Source organism: Buteo buteo, chromosome 18 (genome assembly GCF_964188355.1).
Source record: "Buteo buteo chromosome 18, bButBut1.hap1.1, whole genome shotgun sequence".
Lineage (NCBI taxonomy): Eukaryota > Metazoa > Chordata > Aves > Accipitriformes > Accipitridae > Buteo > Buteo buteo.
Genome location: NC_134188.1, coordinates 15,808,700 through 15,835,818, shown reverse-complemented (window position 1 = coordinate 15,835,818; position 27,119 = coordinate 15,808,700). Strand labels below are relative to the sequence as shown.

General features: G+C 37.4%; 1 protein-coding gene across 3 annotated transcripts in view; it reads left to right on the top strand.

Annotated features, from left to right (window-relative positions):
• The window catches only part of ARHGAP42 (Rho GTPase activating protein 42), a 163,084-nt gene extending 138,223 nt beyond the window's left edge, over nucleotides 1-24,861 (top strand). For all 3 annotated transcript variants that reach the window (XM_075050050.1, XM_075050049.1, XM_075050051.1), the window contains 9 exons: nucleotides 1,151-1,209; nucleotides 2,034-2,139; nucleotides 6,917-7,076; nucleotides 9,773-9,917; nucleotides 12,740-13,120; nucleotides 15,324-15,480; nucleotides 16,005-16,067; nucleotides 23,323-23,402; nucleotides 23,640-24,861. In XM_075050050.1, the coding sequence (XP_074906151.1) occupies nucleotides 1,151-1,209; nucleotides 2,034-2,139; nucleotides 6,917-7,076; nucleotides 9,773-9,917; nucleotides 12,740-13,120; nucleotides 15,324-15,480; nucleotides 16,005-16,067; nucleotides 23,323-23,402; nucleotides 23,640-23,728 (1,240 nt within the window). In that variant the 3' untranslated portion in view covers nucleotides 23,729-24,861. The remainder of the gene's footprint in view (nucleotides 1-1,150; nucleotides 1,210-2,033; nucleotides 2,140-6,916; nucleotides 7,077-9,772; nucleotides 9,918-12,739; nucleotides 13,121-15,323; nucleotides 15,481-16,004; nucleotides 16,068-23,322; nucleotides 23,403-23,639) is intronic.
• The last annotated feature ends 2,258 nt before the right edge of the window (nucleotides 24,862-27,119 follow it).

The following is a 27,119-nucleotide window of genomic DNA, read 5'->3' as shown; positions in this document are numbered from 1 at the left end:
GCCTAATATCCCTGTGATTATGTGTAATAATAAATCTAAAATTTGTCACACACTTTCTGCCTTATTAAGATAGTCATGCCTTATGTAGCCCTAATTTTGGCAGAATTTAATTAATTGCATGTTCTTGCTTAAAATTTTTTACCTTAACCACATAACATGTTGTGCTCAGTCTTTCTTTTCTGAATCCCTTAACCTGTGTACCATGAGTTTTCATGGCATCATTGTTGGAGCAGAATAAAAATCTCAGCAAAACCATAGGTTTTTATCCTATGCTGTTGGTGTCTTCACAAACACAATATCCCTCCCACACTATCATTTTCTCTTAAAAGTTTTGTTAATAAGAGACAAAATTTTCAAGAACTATGGTACTTCTGAGGTAACTCTTTTTGGGGTCTCAATATATAACATTCAAAAGAAACATAATAAAAAGTATCAAATCCAGATGGTGGGTGTTCTATGACTTCTAAAAATCTAGATTTCCTTGGTCACCTCACAAAGGGCAGCATCAGAAATCCCTATTCGCTCTGGAAAATAGGCCTAGGATTTGTAGTGGAATGCTCATGTACACTTTATTGAAAAGACTGGCTTTGGTTGAAGAAATTCATAATACAGCTTCAGAAGCACAAATCATTGTAAATACTGTGTTTGTGAAATTAGAACGTGAGCTAGCAGTAGCTCTGTGTTTGTGTCTGTAAGGCAATTCACAGTCTGCCTTTCAGAGGATGACTCTTCTAGCATCTCCCAGATCAGAATTTCAGTCTCAAATTTCATCATGTTTTTGCCTTTGTTGGGCAAAAGATTGCTTTTGCAGCCCACTGTACCACGTTCTGCATCTGTATTTATTCCTGTTCTACAGTATGGAAGCCAGAAAACAGCGAGTCTCTGTGCTGTAGTCAGTGACTCTAGTATTTCCCTTATTAACTTAAATGGTGACACCAGATTCAACTTAAAGAGATTTTCAGACTGTGTACGTGACTGAGTTGTATACGACTTGTAATCAGAATCACTCATCACTGAATTGGGTTTCCTAGGACATACCAATGTACATTGTGCAGATGTTGAGGGCTATCATCACACCCATAAAACTTAAAAAGACTTTGAGTAACGCTTTTCTTTAAATTTCCTTTTAATATATTTTTTTTACAACCAGGTGTCTTTCAGAACCACTGATGACTTTCAAGCTGCACAAAGATTTCATTGTTGCTGTTAGTAAGTAAAGCAATAAATACACTTTCATGAAAGTAATATTGTTTCTAACGCCTAATCTCCCCAGTTACTATCCTTACTTTTCTCCTTGGTCTATTATTCGGTGATCCAACCATGGATCCGAGTTCTTCCATGTCACTGTATGTGACAGCACAGTGCCACATGAAAGCCCTCAAAATAGAGAAGTTACACTAGATGAAGCTGTTCAGTGGTTTGTTCTGATCTTTTTAGATGTTCTGTGTGACTGCCTTCTGCATGAAATTCTGAACCTTGATTTATATGTTTGTTTGTTTTATATGGGCTGATAATTCATTTATAGCATTCATCCCTCTCATCCAGGGACCTTTATTTTCCCAGCTTGCCTTGAGAAATTGGAGGCGGTGATAATTATCTCCTTTTCACAAATGGAGTAATTAGATACAAAGATAGTAAGATTGTTTTTCCAATGACTTCAGTCTATAATTTGAAGTTATTTCCCCATTTCCTCTTGCCTTGATAAGAATAAAAGACACTCAAGAATTTTAGATATTTTTAATATCAAGGAGTAAAATCTTGGATTTCACTGAAGTGACATATCAGGTCAACATTGCCATTAATTTTTTTTGTTCCTGTAACAGTGGTTTTGGCAAGTTACTTGAAATACAGATTTCAGTATGTTGTAATAAATATAATCAAATTGTCCTCATCATTTTAAAGGCTAATTGTGTTTGGCTTCTTGTAATGCATGTGTTATTTACGCTTATATTAGCATATAGACATTGGTGCCATTTATAGTCACATCTTAGCACATTCTAATTTATCAACAATATTTGTTTTCTGTTTAATAGAGTCAGATGATCAGAACTACAGAGTTGAGGCAGTGCATGCGCTTGTGCATAAGTTACCAGAGAAGAACAGAGAGATGCTGGACATCCTTATCAAGCACTTGGTCAAGTAATTCTTTTTGATTTTTCTCTTTGGTATTATTGTAAGATGTGGTTATTTCTGCTTTAAATTTGTCAGTGTTGCTTAATCCATTCTCTGTGTTGAAACAATGCCACTTGAAATTACTTTTAATTCTAAAATGCTGTTCTAAATGTGGCTGAAGAGCACTCATTGTAGAAACAAAATAAAAAATAACACCATAAAGAGTCACCAAGATGACCAACTATGTTCATAAAATAAATCCACTCAATTTTTTTGTTCACGTTCCTACTTACTACAGAAATTGCCATAATTAAATTTAAGAAATGTCTAAAACTGTGCTAAGGTTGGTAGAAAACGCTGGTTTGAATCTGACTCGAGGTCCCAAACTGTTTCAGGAATGGAGAGTACACTAGTGTGATAATACTTGTCCTTCATCTTTCATCTTATTTTTCTCTCTAATAACTCTGAAGTGTAGTATCATTTGAAAACACTATTTTGAAGTAGTAGTATTTGTGGGTTTGATATCTATATAAATGTCCAAACCCACTTTTGAATCTGCCTTGTTTCATCAGCTTCTGTAAGTATTAATTAAATGTCAGATGGAAAAGATTTTGCATTTCTTTGAACTGATGACCTTTTGTCTTCACTGAATTACACTTAGCATGTGCTGTGAGACAAAAAAGACAAGTTTTTATTCTCTTATGTCTTTCTGTATCACTAGCTATGATTACATACCATTATTACATTATAATTTATCCTGTTTCTGCATCAATGTTATTAATGTAAATTTTAGTAAATCTTTGGTCAGTTTTCACTGGTATTTGCTGAATACTTTTTAATATGTATTATTCTTTCTGATTTAGCATTTTGTATACTTTTTAGTATTTATATCAATGATCTGGGAATGTGAATACTGAAACAGCAGTTGTTCAGATAAGGCCCACATGACTGAGAAATGTAGAAGACATAAGAGAGGAATCCATATTGTTTTCATTCTGTTCATTACATCCCAGCTATTTTGCTTTGTTGGTCACAGCTTGAGCCACAGCCTGCAGTAAGCTGTCTACAGTGGAGCATAATGCAGTTTTGCTTCCTCTTACAGATGTGAGAACTTTGAAAATTTCTTTGATAGGAAATTATTTAGCCCTAATAAATTATTTTTAGCCTTTTATGTCATTAGCCCCTTAAGAACTGACATGATAGCAAGCTGCTGTGAATGTTTCCATTGCAAAAACTGATTAGGCAGACTTTGCATCTTGTTATACGTGGGGTAACCCAGAGAACAAGATAAAAGCAAGTTTCTTAAGTTTCCTTACTCACAGAGTTGATTAGCTAAAAAACCATAATATCTACTGTTTTCTAACCCTTTAAAAAGTTAAAGCATTTAATGAGGGATTAATGATTCTGTAAAAGCTGCTAATCTGGAAGCCCCCAAATTAGAAATATATATGCATAGGAACTGACTTATTTGTAGGCAGAACTAGTTATAGGCAAGCATTTCTTCCCTGACCTCTTTTCCTGGCCTCTTTATTCTCAGTGTGACCTCAAATGCATTTCCAAAGAAAAGCATGCCTGCAGTATTCCCTTCTTTAATTGTTCTCTTTAACTTTTGCCTATCTCATCTTTGATGTGATTCTCATTTCTGATAAATGTAATCTTACAATTTTATACTGAAAACTTTCAGTTCTTTTCTTTCCAACATTCAGTTCACCCCTTCTAATTTCTCATATAATTTGCCAGCTGTTGTTTATGCTAGCAGTTCTAATGAGACTGAATTAAAAATTAGTCTCTTGCGTATATTAGTTATCTTCCTTCCTCATCTTTTTCCTACCACTCTGTGAAGACTTTTCAAGGAAAAAATGGCAGATACAGTGCTTAATTTTATGAAAATGGGAAAATATGAAAAAAAAAGCAACCTCCTCTTTCTTCATTCTTTTGTTTGAAATCCAATTTCAAAATGTACATCCTTTCCCTATATTTCTTTTAGCTGTTCAGTTCCTTTATGTATGCTTTTCTGTCTAGGTGAAAATACTATACCTTTAACTATGAGTTATAAAATAAGGATAATGTTATTTTTTCTTGGTTTAGGTCTTAAGGTCTTTACATATCTGCCTACCTTGACTTTTGTGTCACAATGCAAAATTAAATATGAACTAGATGTTGTGGGATGTAGATCATACTAAACACAAACAAACAAATCCAGCAAATCTTGAAAAGCACCCTGCAGAGAGGTGATACTGCATGAGTATATACTCAGTCAGCAGCTAGGCAAACATGGGAAGTTTGGTGTTATTTTCACATAGGTAATTAATTTTTTGTTTTTAAACCTTCCTAGTCAAATTACCTGTCTACTTTAAAGAATAAATCATTCTTTGGTATGATTTATTAACACCATACTTTTCTAAGGTAGATAGTCGGGAGTCTGCAATCTGGCAGTATCAAAAATTTACTAGTGAAATATCAAAAAAAGAAATTTTGAGGAGAAAGCAACTGCACCTTAATGAATGCCTTACAGCTACCTGAAATGCATGATTACCTTGGCCTGTATCTATTCAGTAGCTCAGCAACAGTAGGACTAGGTCAGAGGAAATTGGCTATCAAAATGATCCATTTACAGGCTTGGGTTTTTCCTCTTCTGCAAGAAATTGAGCCTTTGAAATGCTTTGTAGAAAGTCCTTTCTGGTTACAATGTTATTAAATTCACCATTCCTTTTATTAGCAAAGCTACCAAATTTGTAACCAAGGAAACCCAAACACAGGACAAACACTACTTTCTCTCTTAAGCTGTAAGACTATAGTGTTTGTGTAAGAGACCTTAACAGTTACTGTGCAGCCCAAAGCAGAGTAACGTTGCAAAGGGTTATTTTTTTAGGTTTTTCTAACAAACCTAGAGCTGAGTAATTCAAAATTCCATTTTCATTAGAATACTAGTGGACTTCCCAAAGACCCCTGAGTCACCTAAGCCAAACATAAGATCTGTTACAGAGAAAATTAGATTAAGATAATTGGCTAAAAATATGCTTTAACAAGGTAGTCATTTTCATTATATGGCTTCCAAATAATGATCTCTGCCAGTGTGTCTGTCTGAAATAAAACTCTGGAAAGTTTTTTTGACATAACTTGGTGAAGCAACATAGGAATTGTGTAAGAAGATAGATATTTATTTTCCTGCAGTTTATAATTATGTTCTCTCCAATACAAAGCCCTTTCCCATATTTCTCCCGCTTCTCAATGTAAATGGAATGCTAAAACATTACTGTTCAAATATGAGGAGAGTATTACTTCATTATAGAAGTAATTGTACAGTCTATCTCACCTCTATACCAAGATAATTCTACTATTCTACTCATTCTGTGTACCATTAGTGCCTACTCAACAGGGAGAATAAGAGAAAGGTAATGTGTGAGTCCAAACGTGGGTTTGATCCTGATTCTAACAAAATACCCCAGTAGCCTTGGGAAAACCTGTCAGGGAAGACCTGACAGTCGTCTTGTCACTGCCTTTCTAGTCTTTGTAAGGGGATAGTATTTGTGTTATTTGCTACCAAACTCTGACATCAGATAGGTAATATTGCTGATGTTTATACAACATTTTAAGAACAAACCAAGCTATCCGAGAATATTATTGGAAGGAAAACATAGCAGATGTCTCCATAAATCTGATTAATGAAGGCTGTCAGAGAAAAACAGAAGATAAAGTTTGCTCCTACCTGCTAGTCTTCCAGTATTTTATAGATTTCACTGTTTCTTAATTTTTAAAGGTACAAGAGTTATTTAGTTATTTTAATTATGTAGGAAGTGGCTAAAAATGCTCAGCTTGACAATGCTAGCAGATAGCAGTGAGAAGGAAGAGGAAAACATGAACAAGCGCCTCAATAACTGATTCTATTTGGTAGCACATTCAGTAAAATTAAGCATTAAGGCAATTATAAAATCTTTACTTGGCATGATATTTCTCAGACACAAGGCAATAGGGCAGCTGTGACTGGGGAATCACTGGCAGTTATTTCGAAGGATTTATGATTATACGGTTTTTATTTGGCAAATCTTATTCGTAAGGAGAGAAAAGGGGTATTGAGGATTACTGATTGATGGTTTTCATTTTACTATCTGATAAATTATGGGAAAAACTAGGTTTCTAAATTCTACATTAAGAAGAAAAATGACAGAAAAGGTACAGTAAGCAATAACAATATACAAAAGTAAAAGATTAATATATTTTAAAGCCAGAAGATGTCATTATGATCATCTAGTGTTATCTATACAACAGAAACAACGATTTTGCTGACCCTATTGATCCCATGTTTTCAACATATTAATAAAGAGATCCTATTGCAATTTAAGTGTTTTCAGTAACGAAGTTTCTTTCCTTTACATGAAAGCTAATGTATATGGTTGACCTCCATTATCACATAGTATTTTCATTCAATCCAACATCAAATATTTATGTAAAATCATTAGAGATAGGTGCTTATCCTAAATTTTAGATGGTCTGCATCTCTCTGTGGAGACCTTCAAAGACAGTTGCTTTTCCCTGTCAATGATGTCAGGAACTTAAATACTTCCTCTAGGAAGACATGCTCGTTATCCATTAAGTTATTTCAGGATGGGAGCCTGGATGGAAATATAGTAGTTGTACTACACTGTATTTTGACTCTAGTAAAAGTGAAAGTTTTAAAAGTGGTTTTAAAAGGGCGGCATGAACTCGGGATCTTGTTAAAGAAGTAGTCTTAACAGGTTTTTGCCTGTTGGAATTGTAGTTTAGCACAACAATTTAATTGCATATTGTTTGTGTTCATTTAAAGGGTATCATTACACAGTCAACAAAATCTAATGACTGTATCGAACCTTGGTGTTATCTTTGGACCAACTCTGATGAGAGCCCAAGAAGAAACCGTGGCTGCTATGATGAACATTAAGTTTCAAAATATCGTCGTTGAAATTCTGATAGAGCATTATGAAAAGGTAGAAAGACATTATCTGACTGTTTTGTGATGAAGTGGAACTAAGATCTCATTTTCATTACCATCATTAAGTTCTTAAGAATAAGAAATCCAGCATTTGTAGGAGATCGTTGATAGGAAAAATACCTTCTTCCCACCCCATGCTATGGTTCTGTATTCCTAGCAAGTCTTTTGTGGCTGTGCAAGGTACAGATCCAAGGCATAATCTCCCATGCTTTGAAGGAGTTGCTCTGAATCTTCAGTTGCTTTCTGAAGATTGCTGTGTCCTTCTTATATCTAGAAACAGAAGGAGAAGGTCATAACTTTGCTCCCAGCTCCTCCATCTCACTCATGCTAGCTGTGTATGAAGGTTCCCTCTGGTTGAATGCATGGATTCTCCTATGAGTGCATCAAGTCAGACTCTTTCTGGCCATTGCTGTCCTTTGGGGATACACCGGCTGCACAGTGGAGATCTAGTCCCTCCTAACGTCATGAAACCCCAACTATCCTTCAGATCCTCTTTTCACAAGCAGCATCAATGTGGATCCCCAGCAGAATCCCCCATTTCTGTGCAGTGTGTCATTTTTCATTTGTGTAGTTACTAGATGAAAAGTAAAAAAGCAAATGGAAAAAATACCATATCTTAGATGAGGTTTTATTCCTAGTTACATGTTCGAAGCCCATCGTGTCTTTGTGATTTAAAAGTTCTTGAATACTCTGGAACATACAAACTTCTCTAGGTACTTTTGCTTTGAAGAAAGGCGTGTCTGTGACTGCCTGGTTTATTTTGTTTTTCCCAAAGAGACCAGTGACAGCAAAGGTCCATCTCAAACTCTTTCCTGGAACATTGAATAAGAACTGTTTAAGGGCTTGAGAAGGAAAATCCATGAAATCTTGAATACTTACTTTCAGTCACTACTATTGCAGATATCAGCTTCACTGAAAAGCCTCCTCAGATTTTATTTTATTTTAAACTATTTCATTTCAGAACTCAGCAGAACAGTCAAGATCTCCTTTATTTGGTCATCAAAAGAAATTTTATTTTGGGGATCTTTTGTTGATGTATATCACCTTCTCTGATGACTAACAAAACAAAGTGAAAAAACTTTGGGTTTCTTCCATTTCATGTTACTCAGCTAAGGGGCTGTTCCCAGTCAGTACCAGGATCCCCTGCACTGGTTGGTCAGTAAGTACTGACAGTACTGTTTGGTATCATCAGTTATATTTCACAGGGACTCCTCAGAATTGGTATGATACTGATAGCCTCCTTGGCTATAACTCCAAAACATATATATTACATGTTTCCAACACTGAATTTCCCCTTGAGAAAATTACAAGCTCATTCAATACAAAGATCATGGCTGCACAACCAAAATCACCCTTGCTCCATTTCTCTGTCTACAGACATGTTTTTGTATTGATGTGCTACTCACTAATGCCTAATACAGTATTAATGTACGTCAAGAGCATCTCAAGACATCCATTAAAGTATTTTCTACCATGGAAGTATATTTGCTTTCTTCCACTTCTGTGAATGGCATGGAGGTATCTTTTCATTGTTCACTTCATCATCTTCTGGGAGTGCCTTATAGACAGGGGGTCCAGAAAGCCTTGCAGAGACGTATTTTTGCATTGCATGGTATTTAACCTGCAACACTTGATCCTATGGAGATTGGACACTTCTGATTCCTTCAGTAGCTTATTTCAGGCAATCTTTCTCTGTAAAACCTCTTCTCCATTCCACAGAACTAATTCCACTTCCTTCCACAGAATCCCATAAAAGGTACTCAGTAGAGTTTACAGTCTACATTAGGAGGAGTAAGTGAGAAAGAAGATCTGGAATTAAAACCTGCAAGTCTTTTGGTTATATTTTTTGCTTTGGTCATCCTCCAAGGCAATTATAATTTTTACTAGAAGTATCCAAGAAGGTTTTTAGGGTCTTTCAAGACCTCTGCTGCATGTGTCTTGGATATTGCAGAACAGGTGATACAAAGGAAAGTCAACCAAAATATGGGACCTTCTGCATTATTCTTGCTGTCAGGCTTGCCAAACTTATCAGCAAAGAGTTCTTTAAAACCTCATGTGGACCTGTGTCAGATTGCACTAGTCAGATACTCGTAAAAATTTGAGTATTTTCTGCAGAAATGAGGTGCAAAATTGACCAGTGGTAGCAGTGGTATGTAAAAAAATAAAAACCAGGAGATGCTCCAAACATAAAGATGTTCTTCATCAAACTTGAATTGTTTGGTAAAATAAAGTGGCTTTCTGAAATACAAACTGGATTGTAATAAGTTATGACTATGACACATTTTTATGACACACAAAAGCTTTCACAGGAACACAGAGAAAAAATTCAATCTTTTCATAATATTTTAAAAAATATATTAGTTCTTGGGCGGGACGTAGTAGTAAGCACCTATTGGAAATTTTACAATTTAGACTGTTAAGTACTTCTAATATAAAACTATTTAAACAAAAATTTTTATATAATTACTATAAATTTTAAGTACAGCTCAGTAATGTTGTTCTTGGATTGTAAAATGAGATTAGAGTAAAGCTTGTGTTCTGTGAGTTTACTCTTTTGTGATGTGTTAGACTATTACAGGATTAATTTCAGGGATAGTGGTGAGGAAAACAAGTGGATTAATAATTGAAGTGTAAGAGTACCTCTATTGTTTATATCTTATTTTTCCCTTTTTTTTTTGTTTAATCATGCAGATATTTCACACTGCACCAGACCCCAATATTCCTCTTCCCCAACCTCAGTCTCGATCAGGTTCAAGAAGGACAAGAGCAATTTGTCTCTCCACGGGTTCGCGTAAACCCAAAGGAAGATATACACCATGTCTAGCAGATCCTGACAGTGAGTTTGTCCTTGTTGACTGGTTATCTTCCTTTTTATGTCTTGTCTTTTAACTTTCCTGAATAATATCCAAAAGGTATTGTATTCCAATAATTATAAGCATAACAGATAGGGTTTCATCAGCTTTTTAACCTCTGTGAGCCACAGCCACATTGTTAAATGACTTCATTCCTTGCTTCTCTCAGATGAGAAAGGATGTTTGGTTTTAGGCAAGTCTCATATTGCATACAGTGTTCAAAAATGATTTAGAGTAGACTTTATATTCTAATCTAAATGTAGTCTGCTTTGAAACTCAGAAGTTCATTATATGAAGTTCATCTCATTTGCTTGCAAGATGATTAGTAAGGTTGGGAAACTGTAAATAGAATCTTTCCTCTCCTCCTCTAATAAATGTAATTCAGTCAAGGTCAAGAGATCAAAACCATTACTTGGCTTTTTTTCACATGCATGAAACTGTGGTCATTGGTTCAAAGTCAGCCACTGCCCAAGTTGCCAAAACCACTGAAACTTTGTTAGTTTTTCTGGAATACAAACAAACTCTAATATTTTGGGGAGAAACAGTATACTTATACGGCTTATTGTTTAACAGCAGGGAGTTATGGTTATAATTAATTGCTGCTTAGAATGCTTATTCGTTTTCATGTAGATGTGACTATTAAAAAGTTTCCCTTCATTCATTTTCATCTAGTGGGCCGTCACTTTTTTTACTTACTGGCTGTGCCAGTAAGTAGTATTGAAATGTTAGCAAAGATTATGTTCTACTACTGCAACAGACTTCCAAAAGAACTTCTGTGTCCCTTGGTTCCTCAAGGAGATTTACATGAAACTGGTACAGTAAATTAATCCGCAGTTAAGGTGCATCTGTTCCTGAGGATCTGTAGTAATTCTTAAGCCTGTAATGTTAGGAAATGTATCCTCAGCATACTCTTGCATAGGTGCTGCATTTTCCATAGGTTTATGTTACATGATTCCTGCCAGTGAGAGTTTAAATACTAAATGAGAGCAATAGCTGCCTACACATCAATTGCCAGTGTGAATGGCATGGGATCACGAGCAAGAAGTTACAGAGGAACCTTCAGTTACATTCACCAGAGGACAAACTGGGCAAGTTTCAACTGCTTTTTACTGTGTAACTGCAATGAATGAATGTCAGCTTAAAAAAGGGGCATTTCTGTGCAAGTATTTTGCAGAGCATATGCAAGCTCATGCTTCTTCATTCAGACACATGTCTTGTGCTGACGGCTTGATTGGAACTAGGTCTGACCCAAGAGCTCTCCACTTGTGTTTTGCTTATTAGCTCAAGTTCAGCACTTGCTTACACAAGTTCCAGTTAAGATCTCACTTGTGCCTGGAAGGCTGAGGCAGAAGCAGAGGTATTCTCCTTGCCAAATATCTCTAGGTGTAGCCAGAGACAGGCAAGAGAGAGCCTTGGCTTCTGGGAATAGCAATTTCTGAAGTACTAGATGGTTTTAAGTCATCATTTAAATGAAGCACGGACACTTAACTATATTACAGGAAATTAAGGAATTCTGTATGGCATGAGAAAATGGGATACAGGTTTCAAACAGTAGAAAATTATAGAAAATGCATCTGACAAATCTAGGCTTCAGCCAATCTTGCCATTTTCAAGGGACTAATGGTCTGTAAAGGGGCAAGATGGGGGACAATCTAATCTGGAATACCAGAATTCTGGCCACAAGTGGACAGAATATTTCACACTACTGTACCAGTGGCACTACTGTTGTCAGATCCACTCACTGTGCAAGGCACTGGTATTTGTGACCTTATCTGTAGTATTGTGTGTGGTTATGGTCACTTGTTGCCAAGGGTATTGAAACATTGGGAGGCAAAAGCAGCTGTATCATGTTGATATCTTGTAACTACTGTGTGGTTGAAGAATATAGATTCTCTACTTCTTGTGAATTTTGTGAATTATAACTCCTAGCTTTTGGGGAAAAAAAACCCTACTAGAAACCAATGTATGACTCACTAGACTGAATCCAGTCTTCAGAATAACTCTGTCCTCCCTATATTATAGGCCAGTTCTTCCTCAGTTCCGTTGAGTGTTCCTACCTTTATATCATCAGCAAATTTCTTTAGGATATTCCTACTTCTTGTTGCAAAAAGATTATTGGAAACACAATCAGTACAAAGATTTTTGTGTAGATAGGTAAATTTCTCTAATAGCAGTCTTATTAAAGAAATTCATAAAATGTTCAACATTCAAGTTGTAAATAAAGGAATGAGTTGTTGCCCTTCTGTGGGATAGATATTTCATGAAAGGTATGATGACTCAGAAAATAGGATATCTATAGATAGACTTATGGACTAGTCTTGCAAAGACTGCAAAGATCCTCAGCAGCTTGGTAACCAAAATAAAAATTCTTGTGCCTGCTGGCAATGAACATAAGTGTGACAAGCACCACAACATTTGCCTTATCATGGAAATCTAGCAAGATACTCACCGCAAAGATATTGCAACTTTGCAACTGTTAAATTTCCTAAGGATTATTTGTATTGCAGGCAGTTCTTTTAAAATGCAAACTTCTATGTGAAATAAGTTAGCCTGTAGGCCATTATGTTCGTCAGCTCTAAAGAAATAGCCATGAAAGGCAGCTCTTCCAGGTTAAAGATAGGAATATGTGTGAAACTTAGTAAATAAACAGATATTTTGTCTTAAGAATCATTGCCTCTGAAACCACAGATTAATGAATTTGATGACAAGTAAGGTACAAGGGGCTAAAGGTGGCATGAAAGAAATGCACATGATTAGAAAATGTAATATTTTTTTTTTTCCTCTGTCTCCCCACACTCCTCCCTAGGTGATTCATACAGCAGTAGCGCAGACAGCACTCCCATGGGCAGCATTGAATCTCTCTCTTCTCACTCCTCTGAGCAGAACAGCACCACCAAATGTGTGCCCTCGCAGCCCAGGGAAAAATCAGGAGGGATTCCGTGGATTGCCTCTCCCCCTTCTTCTAATGGCCAGAAGAGTTCAGGCCTCTGGACTACAAGTCCAGAATCCTCATCAAAGGAGGATGCAACCAAAACAGATGTGGAGTCAGACTGCCAAAGTGTAGCTTCTGTCACTGGGCCAGAGAATGCCTCTCCACCAACAGACCTGACCAAAAAGAGTTCTTACGCTCTGTCTGGGCTGAAAAGGTCTTCAGCGTCTTCCCTTAGATCAATCCCATCAGCTGAAGGTAATTTCTAAAGTCTTTCAGGACATCAGTGTTTATTGTGATGCCTCAGAAGACAAGAGCTGCATCTGAAAGCTAGTGATACTCATTAATCTTTTTTGTTTATTTTGTTAATTTTTGTGGTATGTTCTTTCAGTTTTCAAACTGCTTTTGACAGAATTCCATTGTTTGTTACCTGTACAGTTCACACAGCTTAAAAGAGGTCAGTGTTTCTCAGAATTTAGAGTATTCTCTATCCTGCTGTGCCTCATCTAGACCACTGACTTGTAAGAAGATTGCTGGTTTATAAGAAGTGTTGGTAGCTATGGTTTATCACCGTGTCAAAGGAATGAATCCTTGCAACATGATTGATACTGATCAAAGTTAACATTTACATTTAAAAAGCACTAGGCTTAACATCTAGTAAGTAACAGTTTTGTCACTCCTTGTCAGTGTGCCTGCTTTTTTTTTTTTTTGACAACTGCATCTCTTAAATTGGCTGACATAGGAGACTGAAGGAGAAGTGGTTTGGTTTGTTTTTTTTTAGTTATGGTTTTTACTGTCAGTGCCTTTAGTTGAGATAGGACTGGACAGATGGGATAAAAAGGTAATCCCTGACATGAAATGTATGTCTGAAACCCTACTGATGGAACGGCTACTTCATTCTGCCCTACTTGCATGGTTTGTTATCCAGTGCTGCAAGCAGATTAGTTTGAACACAAGATTATGTCTGAATGGTCCTGTATATGGACAAGAACAACCACAGGTTTGCAAACCCAACTTTAGGAATCTAATTTCAGGGCATAAGTTAGGACGCCAGTCTTCCTTTTCAGTCAAAGAAGGATGCTGCTTCAAAGAACACCATCAGAGCACCTGAGCTGAGCCTAAGTCTCCAAATAATCCTGGACAAGGCTCCTTACAAGACAGAGAAGCTTAAAAACATAGCTTCTTAATTTAGACAGTTCTGCTAAATGCTAAGTTAGCTGGAATGCCTGTGAACCCTTGCTCTACCTTTGTGAGTACATGAGGTGATATTGCACTATATTGACAGCTATGTGGTAATTACTTTAGAAGAAACACTTTCTTGAAATAACTATATTTGCTGTGTTTTGGATTATGAAGATTAACAGTCATCACTGAAACAACGAGCTCCAGTGGACTGAGTGTGAGTGCTGAGTTTGCCACTGAGCTGTCAATAGTATAAGTAATGTAAGTACAGGTAGGCTAAAAATGTGGGTATGTGCACAGCCCTAAAAGTTTAAGAAAGGTCTCTTCCCTCTGCCCCCCATGGAGCGTACAAGCTTTTTCCTAAGACTTCCAGATATGAATTAGTGTTATATTAACAGTATTAATAATGTAGAATAATAATTATCATTAACAATAATTTACAATATAGAATAATACTATAGAATAACAATATTAATAATATAGGTATTGATTTTATGTTTTGGGATGTCTTCATATTATGACAGCTTTGAAAGAATTACTAAGAATCTGTAGTTCCTGGGAGTAAAGAAACACAGAAGTAGGTGCAGTTTTTGTCTTGCAGAACATATATGCAAACAAGGCAGAAGTCCACAGATAGGTCAGCTTAAAGGACACATGTGGCCATACCTTCTATTCAATAAAAGGACTTTTTTTTTTGTATGCAATACAGTCTGTACAGCTATAAATTTGTTTTATCAAGTTATAGTAGCAAATGTTTTAGGCAAACCGTGATCATTAATCCCTAAGTATTTTTTTTAAATTGCATGAAGTTTTTGTGGACATTAAAATATTAATTCTCACAAATTAATGTGGTCTGATTTCATAGTGGATGCTGCTTTGAGCAGGAATTTGAACTAGATGACTTCCTGAGATCCCTTCCAACATGATTTTTTTCTACAATTCTATGCAGTGTACTACTTTGTAAATGTTGTTATTATTGTCACTTTTTAGTGAATGTACTAACTAGGCCTTTAAGTGCAATGCAATTTCTTAGCCTTCACAATTTTAACATTATTTCTTCATTCTTGCTGTTGGCCCTTTTCTCCTGGCTTTCTGCCTGAAAGGCTGTTTCTTCTCTCTCTTAGTAAGTACCTTCTCTACCTATTTTGCCTCTTAAAAAAAAAACAAAAAAAAAAAACAAGAAAGCAAAACACAACAACTTTGCTTTGCATGTTACACATGTTGTGCAACAACTTCAAATTAACTTTAATATTCTTTATAATTTGGTTGTTTTCTTTAGGTAACAAAAGCTGTAGTGGATCTATACAGAGCTTATCTTCAACAGATACAAAAGATACACCGAAGGCTCCACCAAACCCTGATTTGCCTCCCAAAATGTGCAGAAGATTAAGATTAGATACTGCATCAAGTAATGGCTATCAAAGACCAGGATCTGTGTAAGTCATCAAGGCCCTTTGGAGATTTGTGTTGTTACAGTTTGTCTACTATAAAGTGATCCCAGAGAAGTACATAAGCAAGTTCTCCAGAAACTGCAGGACTCCACTTTTTAAACTGGAAGGGATCACTGTAGTCAGTTCACAGACTGTTGTGTCTTACTTAGAGAATGCTGCACAGCTCAGAGTTCCAGCATGACAGTAACAGACTGGCAGTAAAAGCATTTCCAATATATCTATTGGCCATCCATGAATATAATTTTAAATATAGGGTGTTCAGATTTCCCTTGCTGACTCAGCAAGGCACTAGAGCATGTAGAAGTCAGTGGCACCAGTTAGGTTATGCCCTTAAGAATGCTGCTGAATAGGGACTTAAATAGAGCTTTTGAATTTCCTGTTTCTCTAAGTGAATAATTAAAACCATTTAAAAAAAATGTGTCCATGTCTTTAGATGGTTAAAAGTGAAACTACTCCATGTATTTAATTAATGGGCAAAGTATAAAGCAAGGTGGTGCTTTTATTTTCAGAGTGGCTGCAAGAGCGCAGTTGTTTGAAAGTGCTGGTTCACTTAAACAAGTTTCTTCAGGACGGTAAGTGCTTCATACTGTTTAACAATTTGTAAAATCCTTTCTGTTTAGCTGGCTTCAAAGATTGAAATAGAAATGTTAGAGCTTTGTTCTGTGTCTTTTGGACAGCATCATGTGGCATGTGAAATTTTATGTACTTATTCCATACAGCTCTTTGTATATACATGCTTTCAGCAGAGTAGCAAACATTCTAGTTTATGGTAATTTGCTCACAAAGGCAGTTCTTGAATCAACAGCTGCTTTAGAAAGTTCAGGATTAATTTGATCAGGATTTCTATCTTTACCATCACATCTTCCATGCCTCAGTATCTGTCTGGAGAAACTGTTGCCCTTCCTTCTTGATAGGGTGCAGCAGGAATTATTTTCATTTTCTTTACAATTGTTTGCATTTATTTGGTGGACTTGATTCATTCTTATATTAAATGAATTTAGAATGTTCTGGTAAGTGTTCATCTAGGAAGCAGTATCTTCCATAAATTACTAACCCCCCTACAATTAATAGACTAAAGAAGATAATCAGATAAATGGATGTGGGAAAAAGTCTGTCTCTCTTTTTGCTGTCCCTGCATTTCAAGTTCTTTGAGACAGAACATACATTTTTGTCCATCAGTTTACTCACTGATACCAGGATCTTACTGGAACTGTTGAGCCATGTTTAAAAAAAAGTCAATCTGTGAATCCAATAGTAATCTAAAGTAGCACAGCTGTAAAGGAAGATGCCAACATATGCTGAGATGTGTGGTAGTGCAATATGGCTGTCCTCTCTGACAGATCTAGCAGAGGAAAGAAAGAGAAAACTGACCTGCAAAGGCCCACTGATTTTGTTCAAGAGCAGCAGCTTACAGGAATCAGGGCTGTTCTTGTGTTGTGTAGTACATTAACTGTAAGGTGACCAAAAAAGAGGCTGGCAGGGGAGGAAAGGGTATGAAAAGAGCAGGGCAATAATTTAAGGAAGAAAAGTATAAATGAAGAGACTGGAATGTTCTTAATCTAGTGCCCTGAGCCAAGAATGATGACTGCTTCACCAGTCCTGCATCATTTCACCTCCAACGCTGTTTCTTCTCTTATTTTGTATTACTCCCTCCTTGTAAACTCTCCCCTGTTGTTTCCTCAGAGCCTGTGCCACCTGTATCTGTATATAAAAAGCATGTAAGAAGCAAAAACTGACAAAGGAAAAATGTAGCAGTTTGATAATGGATATGGAGAGCAGATAACAAAGCCGAAAACGCTGAAAGGCTTAATAGCTCCTCTACTTCAGCCTTCCTAAGAAGGAAGTAACAGTAACAAGGAGAATGGAAAATGAGAGGTCAGCAGGCAAAATGAGGAAGAAATAAGAAGTAGCTCAGCTGTTCTTACAGTGCTGCTTAAGTCTAAGTACGATTTTGCAATTCAGAGCCAGCTTTTATTTACCTCTGATACTTGTTATGAACACGAAGGCTGATTTAAAAACTTTGGGTAGTCTTTGTTTTGCTCTGAAGTATGTAGAAATCATGATAATTACATGTTGATCCACCCAGTAGAAAGGCCTTCTGTGTTTGTAACTCTACTGTCTAATGAGTATATACAGGACAGAGTGTAAGACAGAGAAACTATTTTTCTGGTTTGATACTAGAAATACTGAAGTCAAGACAGTGTTGAACTCTGTGCAGGGGTAATTTACCCTGTGAAAATAGTTTTGACATTTAAGCTGCTGCTTACCTATGCATTATAGTATCTGAGTAGCTGCATCCTACTTAAAGCATCTGTTGCCTGTTGTGGTCATTTGTACAGTAGACAGATAAAAAGTACCTATATGGCTTTGTAGTCTCACATTGTTTTCTGTATTCCAGCAGATAATTTTGCACTTGATACTTTACCACCACAGTGGCCTGATCTTACTTAATTCCTTCTTCCAAGCAATCTTTGCAACCCTGCGTTCTGACTCTGTATAATGCGATATCTCTATTATGAGTGTGTGTCCTCCCTTTTTCGTTTTTAATGCTGGGACATTATTTGACCTAGCTGTTTTCTCTCCTTGTGTATATGAGTACGTGCCCCCATAGTGCTACCAATTTGAACAGATTTCTTTTAGACTGAAAGAGAATGATAGGCCACAGTACATGTTTTAGGATTGGACAGGGCAGACCAAAATGTTATGCCCTGTCGAGCCTGTGCTCTCTTTTTTCAATTCCAGAGTTACTTTGACTTCTCAGTCTTCCCATTGCACTGGGGTATTAAGCTACCATTTACACTGAGACCAATCCCTGTGGCTAATCTAGTATGCACTTGAAAGAGGTGAAGGAGTTTTCTTACCACTTACACAAATACTGCAATTAGAGAAAAGTCTTAGTAAGGCCTGTGGTCTCTTTATTGCAGCTTCTGTACAAAAATGCACCAATGCATAATCCCTGACTCTACATTTTCTTGGCTTTGATTTAGAGGTACACAGAAAGTCAAGTCTCCTGGAGTGAGAAACTGGATTATAAGAAGGATTTCCATTAGAAAAGAATACCTAGAAAAATGGGAAGGAGGTGGTGACAGCAAACAGCTCTAGCTTGGCAGCAGGATGTCTAGATGCCAGGCTGGGACTTTAACAGGAGTAGGCTGACAGTATGAAGCCCTCTAAACCCATGCTCCTCTCCCAACCATATGATTAAATATCCTTTCCCAGTCATTCTTCTGTTTTTATTTTCATGCTATATTTTGCATTCTCTTAAACACCTGGAACACCTTGCCCAGCCCAGCCCAGTGTTTTCTACTCAGTCAAGGTTGTCTGTAACTCTGCCATTTCTAGCAGTCTATAAACCTTTCTTCTTCCGGTAGGGTAATATTAACCGATGAGTCATCTGAGAGAGATTTATGTGTTTTCCCTCATTCATTCCTCTTCTGGCTTCTGTCTTTGTCTTGCTAAACTGAAAACTCATTAGGGCAGGAGCATAGTTTTATAGCTTATTTCTAACTTTAAAAATTATTGTTGTTATTGTTGTTATTATTATTAAAAGGGCCTCGGGTGTTGTTGACCGCGTGTAGTCAAGCAAAGTAATTTATGATCTGATGAGTACTGACCATTTGACTGCTAGTATAAGTTTATCATTATGGGCTCAAAACAAACGTAATAAAAAGTAAGGAAAGCAAAAATGCATTTTTCTCATCTGGAGTCTATCCAGTAAAGCCATGGAAAGAAGGAACTTCTAGGAAATGTGGGTACTATTTTCTGAAGTTGGGTTTTTTTTCCTCTGCACTAAACAACATGAATCACACTCTTCTCAGGTTATTAGCATCATCTTAAGAGAACCATAATAGATGGTGGTGGTGTTATCACATGCTTTTTAACAAACAGCCTTGTTTGTAGGGAGGACAGCATTAACACCATAAGGAAGAATGCCCATTTTCATAATCACATGCACAAAAAAAAAAGCCCAAGAACCTGCACACCCTTTTCATGGTTAATGCTTCTAGCTGGATAGGGTTGAAGTGAGTAATAACTAATATAAAAACCTAAGTAATCAAATCAAGTGTGGAGGCAATAACCATGGGCTTGAAAATTGCTCCAGAATTATGAGTAAATATTCCTAGAATTTGTCCCTCATTATACCATCACACAGAGTTTGTAGATAACATAGGTATGTAATTACTCTGTGTCAGGAGGAAGGTAGTGGGAAGAATCCTGTAATTTATGAGATTTTTAGAAACTGACTTCTTTGTACCTTCTGTTTGTGTATCTGTCTGAATGTCAAATGCTGGGAAGCTTTCTCTTTCCAGAACTGAGCAAGTCAGAGTCCATGTTTTCTTATCTTTTTATTTTTAAGGTAAACATACTTGGATCAGGTAAAATTGGAAGCTGAAAACAGAATAGTTTAGTAGACATAAGAGAATATAGGAGAAAATTGCATTTATTTTCTTAACTTTTTCTAAGGGCACTAAAAAAAAAGATATCATTTTTCAAGAAGAACTTAAATAATTCTGCCTCACATTTAAATATTGCTGTTCTGTTTTATTATTGCCTTAAATGTCCTTTGTCACAGTATTACTCAGATGTCACATTCTTAACATGGGAAACTGGCTTGATAGTCATGCCACTAAGTAACGAGGTGCTACATGTAAATCGGGTTCAAAATCCTCCATGTGCTTTAGTAAATTCATTACCAATAACCTTATATACATTGTGACTATAGTCATTATTAACAGTTACTCCACTGTTTTATATATGTAAAATCCATGATTACGCCACACAGGTGTATTGGGTTTGCATAGCGGGGGGGCTACATGGGTAGCTTCTGTGAGAAGCTGCTAGAAGCTTCCCCCATGTCCAATACAGCCAATGCCAGCTGGCTCCAAGACGGACTCAACGCTGACCAAGGCTGAGTCCATCAGTGACAGTGGTAGCGCCTCTGGGATAACAGATTTAAGAAGGGGAAAAAAAACCAGCGCAACTACAGCCGGAAAGAGGAGTGAGAAGATGTGAGAGAAACAGCCCTGCAGACCCCCAGGGCAGTGCAGAAGGAGGGGAGGAGATGCTCCAGGCGCCGGAGCAGAGATTCCCCTGCAGCCCATGGGGCAGACCTTGGTGAGGCAGGCTGTCCCTCTGCAGCCCAGGGAGGTCCACAGTGGAGCAGATCTCCACCTGCAGCCCGGGGAGGACCCCACGCCGGAGCAGGTGGGTGCCCAAAGGAGGCTGTGACCCTGTGGGAAGCCCGCGCTGGAGCAGGGTCCTGGCAGGACCTGTGGCCCCATGGAGAGAGGAGCCCACGCTGGAGCAGGTTTTCTGGCAGGACTTGTGACCCTGCGGGGGACCCACGCTGGAGCAGTCTGTGCCTGAAGGACTGCAGCCCAGGGAAGGGACCCACGCTGGAGCAGTTCGTGAAGAACTGTAGCCCATAGGAAGAACTCACATTGGAGAAGTTCATGAAGGACTGTCTCCCATGGGAGGGACCCCACGCTGGAGCAGGGGAAGAGTGTGAGGAGTCCTGGCCCTGAGGAGGAAGGAGTGGCAAAGACAACGTGTGATGAACTGACCCCAACCCCCATTCCCCATCCCCCTGCATTGCTCAGGGGGAGGAGGTAGAGAAAATTGGGAGTAAAGTTAAGCCCAGCAAGAAAGGAGGGATAGGGGGAAGGTGTTTTAAGTTTTGGTTTTAGTTCTCATTACCCTACTCTGATTTGATTGGTAATAAATTAAACTAATTTCCCCAGGTCGAGTCTGTTTTGCCTGTGACTGTAATTGCTGAGTGATCTCCCTGCCCTTATCTCAACCCACAAGCTTTTTGTCACATTTTTCTCTCCACTGTCCAGCTGAGGAGGGGAATGATAGAGCAGCTTTAGTGGGCACCTGATGTCCACAGCCAGGGTCAACCCACCAAAATAGGTAATAGCTGTTTTGTCAGACACTTACCAATCTGGGTCAGTATAATTAGAATATCTGTAGTGCTCTTTGTTATATTGACTTTGAGGAAAAATGATGCTTTTTCTTCAGAGGGAGAAATCATTTCTGGAAAGCTCATATATAGAAAATTTGGAATATGTCCATCCACTGTCATACACTTTTAAAGATTCAGATGAATGATGGTGTGCTAGTACTGATTGGCACAAGGGTATGAGGCCAGGGTAGAGGGATGCTCTCTGCTCCCTTTAGGAAATCCATCCCTGCTTAACCTCCCCAGGGAGGCGTGGAACTCAAAGGTGAAGTGCCATGGCTCCATCGGTGGTACACAAAATAAAATACACTTCTTATGCTAATGCTTATGATGTGGCACTGTTATTAATCTAACTTAGGACTCTGTTATCTCACTATTTTGGGAGGAAAGACAAGATAGATTACATGTCACTTGCATATACACACTCTCAAAAAGTATGCAAAAAAAGTATCACCAAAGGTCCTGTACTGGGTCATTGAGATAAATCCTGGCTGGAAGGAAAGCTGAATCAGTAACTCCTCATCACATCATACAAAGGTGAAGTAATCAACAAGTTCATCTTCACTTGGTATAATGTGGGTTTCCAATAAGTTTAAAGAAACTCAGAAAAACTGATGGATCATATAAAAATTGCTTTGAGTGTATAAATTAAAGTCAAGGTATTAGGTAAAGTGCAGGAATCTAGAGAAAACTCCTAATTTCCTTCTTCATGTTCAATCCCTCATTTTGTACTTTGCAGAATCATACTGCTAGAAGCCATATCAAGAGGTGACCTAATCTCTCCTCCTTCTCTGTGATTGAATCATTATATATCTAACTTTTACAGATATCTGTGGAGTGCCTTTTCTTAATTTGGAGGGTTTTTAAATGAACTTTTAGTAATAGGAATTCTTCAACTCAGGGATTGCCCAAGAATCATTATATATCTAACTTTTACAGATATCTGTGTAGTGCCTTTTCTTAATTTGGAGTTTTTTTAAATGAACTTTTAGTAATAGGAATTCTTCAACTCAGGGATTGCCCAATTCTTGGCACTTCCAGTGCTTCAATGTTCTAACCAGTAGAAGGGTCTTCCAGGTATAGATTAAGAGACATAAACTTAACTGTCTACATGTAGGTGTCTTCATGTCAGCTGTTATTTAAGGAAGTGTTTCGCTGAAGGTTTCGCCACGGGCAGTGGAACCTGGTGAGCCATTCGTTGCACTCTCAAGTAGGTGTCTACCATAGCAGAAGCCAGGCCTGGTCCAGCCAGGTCTGCGAAGCCAGCCACATAGGTTACTTATAGACATCTAAATTTAGGTGGCTGAAGCTGAATGCCACCCAAGACGCTTAATTTAAACATCCCTTGCTGCAATTTAAATCCAAGTCCTTTTTGCAGTCATCCTGGAGAACAGATTACTCCTTTTTGTCTCATACTTACCTTCTATGTATTATTTTCTTCTGTAGAGTGATCAACTATATTTTATTCACATCTTTTGAGACCTTTAATGACTGGATGATGACTTTTGAATTGAGTCCAGGCAGTCCATCAGTTGGTTCAAGGAATGTGCTCAGTTCAGTACTCATTTGAATGACAACTTAAACTAGAATGAACGAATCATTTTAAAAGTTATAAATTATATTCCTGTTTAAACCTCTAAGTAGGATGTTGGTCTCTTTTCCGCAATAACATGCTTGTTAACTCCAGTAAGCTTTGAGTTACTATGTGCTATAATTCTTCTCCTCTGAACTGCTGTGTAACTAGTCATTACCATCCTGCATTTGTGCAACTGATTATTCCTACACTTCCCAGGTTTTAATTTCACTTCTTTATATGCTTCTCCTTGTAATCTCACTTATTGCATGCCTGTATTTTTTTCTTTCAGACAAGCAAAAGCCATGTATTCCTGTAAGGCTGAGCATAGTCATGAACTGTCTTTCCCACAGGGGGCAATATTTTCTAATGGTAAGATATGTTTTACATTGTCTTTTTATATAAGAAAATAAATAGAAAACTCAACTGTATCCACAAAATGAGAGCGTAATTCCATTTTCAGCTCTCAGTTCTTGCTGTGACTTTTCAATTGCTCTTGAATAAATACTATCTCAATAAATATATGAACCATGTATAGGATCTTTTAGCAGTGTTCATTAATTCTAAATATGTTTGTTGGGTTTTTTTTGTCTGGCTATTTTTTTGCAGTGTATCCATCAGTGGAACCAGGCTGGTTAAAGGCAACTTATGAAGGCAAAACAGGACTCGTTCCTGAGAATTATGTTGTCTTCCTCTAGTAATCTTTAGTGGACAGCAATATCTTCATGGTATCCATGGTAACAAATAATAAGCACTATGATTTTTATCTGACACAGATATGGGATCAGCCCGTTAGCTGAGTGGTAGGTTTCCTTCAGATACTGCAGCTGCAGGTTACACAGCTCCCTATCAACGGAACAGAATGTAATGAAACAGTTAACAGTTTCTGTACTGAAGATGGTACTCTGTTTAAATAACTTCCATTGTTTGCAAAAGGTTGTTCTGTTCTTCTTTTATGGGTAAGGAACACTAGAGCAATAAAATCAAAAAAGTTGCTATTTAGCTGCAGACTTTCAGGTCCTAGGATGTTGCTCACAGAAGTGTGAAATTTAGAGGCAACGCACTCTGACATTTCTTGCAATCTGTGATTTTTAATATGGAAAATTGTAATTTTTTTCATAATGTAAGTAATGCTTCTATTGTGATCTGAATTCTCTCTTAAGAACTTGATTATAAAATTAGTCCTAATCATTTCAAATAAGAAATGAGTTTTCCGTAAGTCAGAAGTTTGAACTTGTTAGTCATTGAGATTACAATATGGTATAGAATTTATGCAACTGATAATAAAATCAGTTTATACACTGCCTGAGCAGTAAGTGCTCATTGAAAATGTGATATGTTTAATGAATGTTTCATTCAAATAATTCTTAGATTTATTTCCTTCTTTCTGTATCAGTATAGATAATATTAACAGCTTTTATTTCTATGATACCCTTCATCTAGAAGATATTCTCGGTGTATCTCAGATCAACATCTGTAGAAAACAAGGAGATGCTGCATCTGGAATGATTGGTAGTCATGTGAAGTGAGCAGTGAAAAACAGCAGTATGTTTTGAAACCCGAGATAAATTGTAACTGAGTCCTTTTCCAACTTTTTTTGTTGCAAGTAAGACAAATGGCCTGTGAAGTAGCTAATTTTATAAGCTATGAATGCTGAAAGCTCCATGTAGCAAAAAGTATTTAGTATTATATCTCCTGAATTCTGATGAACTATTTGACAAAGATTTTTCCCCTTCTGCAGAATAAAAACCCCTTACTTCTCAAAGGTTTTGGAAAGACCCTTTGATTGCTCAAGTAGGACTGGAAAAAAAAAAAAAAAAAAACAAAACAACAAAGCAACAACCCTAAAAAAAAGCCCAAAACCATAAGTAGCTTTCTCCATCTGAGCATCTTTCTGGTACACCTTGAGGGAAAACATGTACTACTTGCTTGGCTACTTACCATGCCTGACTGAAAACCAAGATATTTAAGCTCCATATTAGTAATTCTTAAGCATTAGTCCTACAGAAAGGATTCACTGTTTCATAGACATCTCAAGACTTAGTTCTTTCTTCAGTAACAGAAATCAATACATAAATCTTCTGTTGATTTCCAAGTTGCACGCTGCTTCCAGAAAGTTTAAGGAATAACTTCTGTTAGCACTAAAAACGTCAGTAATCTTTTAATTGCTTCTTTTTTCTTTCCATAGCCTTTTTTTGTTTAAATTAGAAAATAAGATTTATTACCAACATAAAGAAGCACATCAGAAACTTCTTTACTTGTATGTCATGCATGATTTCTGTAGAGCAATTTGTGTTGGAATTCAGGCTGGTGGCAAAAGCCTGCAGGATCCTTCTCCTCACTAATGAAAGTATCAAGTGGTGATCAGGGAAGGAGAGAAGCTGGAAGAGCATTCTCCCCAAAATGGTCTAGCTTTTCAGAGGGACAGTCTGCGTACGACTGACTGCAGGCAGTTGAGAACAGACCCCTTGAATTAGTGACTGGGCGATCTGGGTTCTCTCTTCACTCTAAACAGTTTCGTTAAGTCCCAAATCATGTTTCACTTCACCTTAAGACCAGACTGTGTTCAGTGCATTGTGACGAACGGTTGTTCCAGACAGTCACAGGCAATGTGTGCTCATCTAATTTGCCCAGAGCACATGTGAAAGGAAGTGAAGAGAAGATCTTTTCTCACCAGATCGAGCCTTTCTTAGTTTTAAGGCAAGCCAAGTTTTCTTATTGTAAGCTATGCCTGAAACTGCCATTGCCCTGAGATCAACATGGTTCTGGTTGTGTTTTCGCTGTATTTCACAATCCGAAAATTTCAGGCTGTCAAAAGGCTTACCCCTGGTGACCTTCCCAGGAGAAGTCCTGCTGCAGGCAAAAAGAAGCAGAAAGGGAGGCAAAGCTTTGAGCAGAGGCTGGATGCCTCACCCAGGCAGAGAAATGCAGTGGTCTGGGGAAAAAAAACAACTTCTATCTATTGCACCGGGGTCAGTGGCAACTGTTCAACTGTGTTGAACATCCTTTGGTGACCTCTTACACCTCTTAGGAGCAATTTAATTGTTGTGAAATTCTTGAGAAATGGTGAAATAGAAAATGCTTGCTCTTACTTGCTTTGCTTTAGGCTGGTTGAAAAAGTAGGGGGAAAAAGCTATCCTTAGGTAGTCTCACAGCCTGTGTATATGTCTGGCTATTCTCCAATATCATGTTTTGAAACCAGCTGATCTGAGTGCAAGCTAGAGGACTCAAAAGATGCCAAGTTCATTAAAAATTTTGTAAAAATGCAACGTTCAGTTACAGATTAAGGAAGTAGAGCCTGTAAGTGTTGAGGGAAAGGTTGTAGAAAGACCTGGAGGAATCCCTGTGGAGGAGGGTATTTTGTTCTGTTCCCATGCATTCATCTCCCATTAGACACAAAATTGAGTTGCAGGAGACAACTTCATAAAAACTGGATCCTATTCGTTCTGCTGCTCACAAAACAAATCTGTATTTTCCTCTGTAAGACTCTGCACTTTTTCTGGCCCTTCTTGTGAACCAACCACGATGATCACATAAATAATTTTAAAGTAGCTTAGCTTTAAAATGGCATTTCTGTCTGAAAAAGGTTATGCCCATTCTTGATTACAGTTAACCACTCACTCTCAATGAGTAGGGTTTTTCATTTTTTTGAAATATTTTATGGTTTTTCTTTTCCACTCTTCTGCAGTACATACCAAGCACTTTCTGTATAACCTCACTGCTGGTTGTGAATGCCCCAGCTCTTCCCTGACTTTCCAAGAAGGAGTTTTATCTCCATAAGAAGCTGTACAATGAACTAGAAAGTTAAGTAACTAGGTTTTCAAAGACTGAAATGGGGGAGAGGGCAGCACCAAAGCTTGTCTAGTGATGATACTCTCAGGCCTGACCAAAAATCCCTTCTGATAATTGCAAAGGATCAGAAATCCATATAACATTTACATGAAGATATACTATCTTGATAGTCCCTTACCAGAAAACTAGGCAAGCAGAACTAAATTAGTTCATAGTATTGATTTACTGTTTTTTATGAAAGTCAGATTCACTCTACAAGCAAAGTTTGTGCAATTTTTTTATTATAATTATTATTAT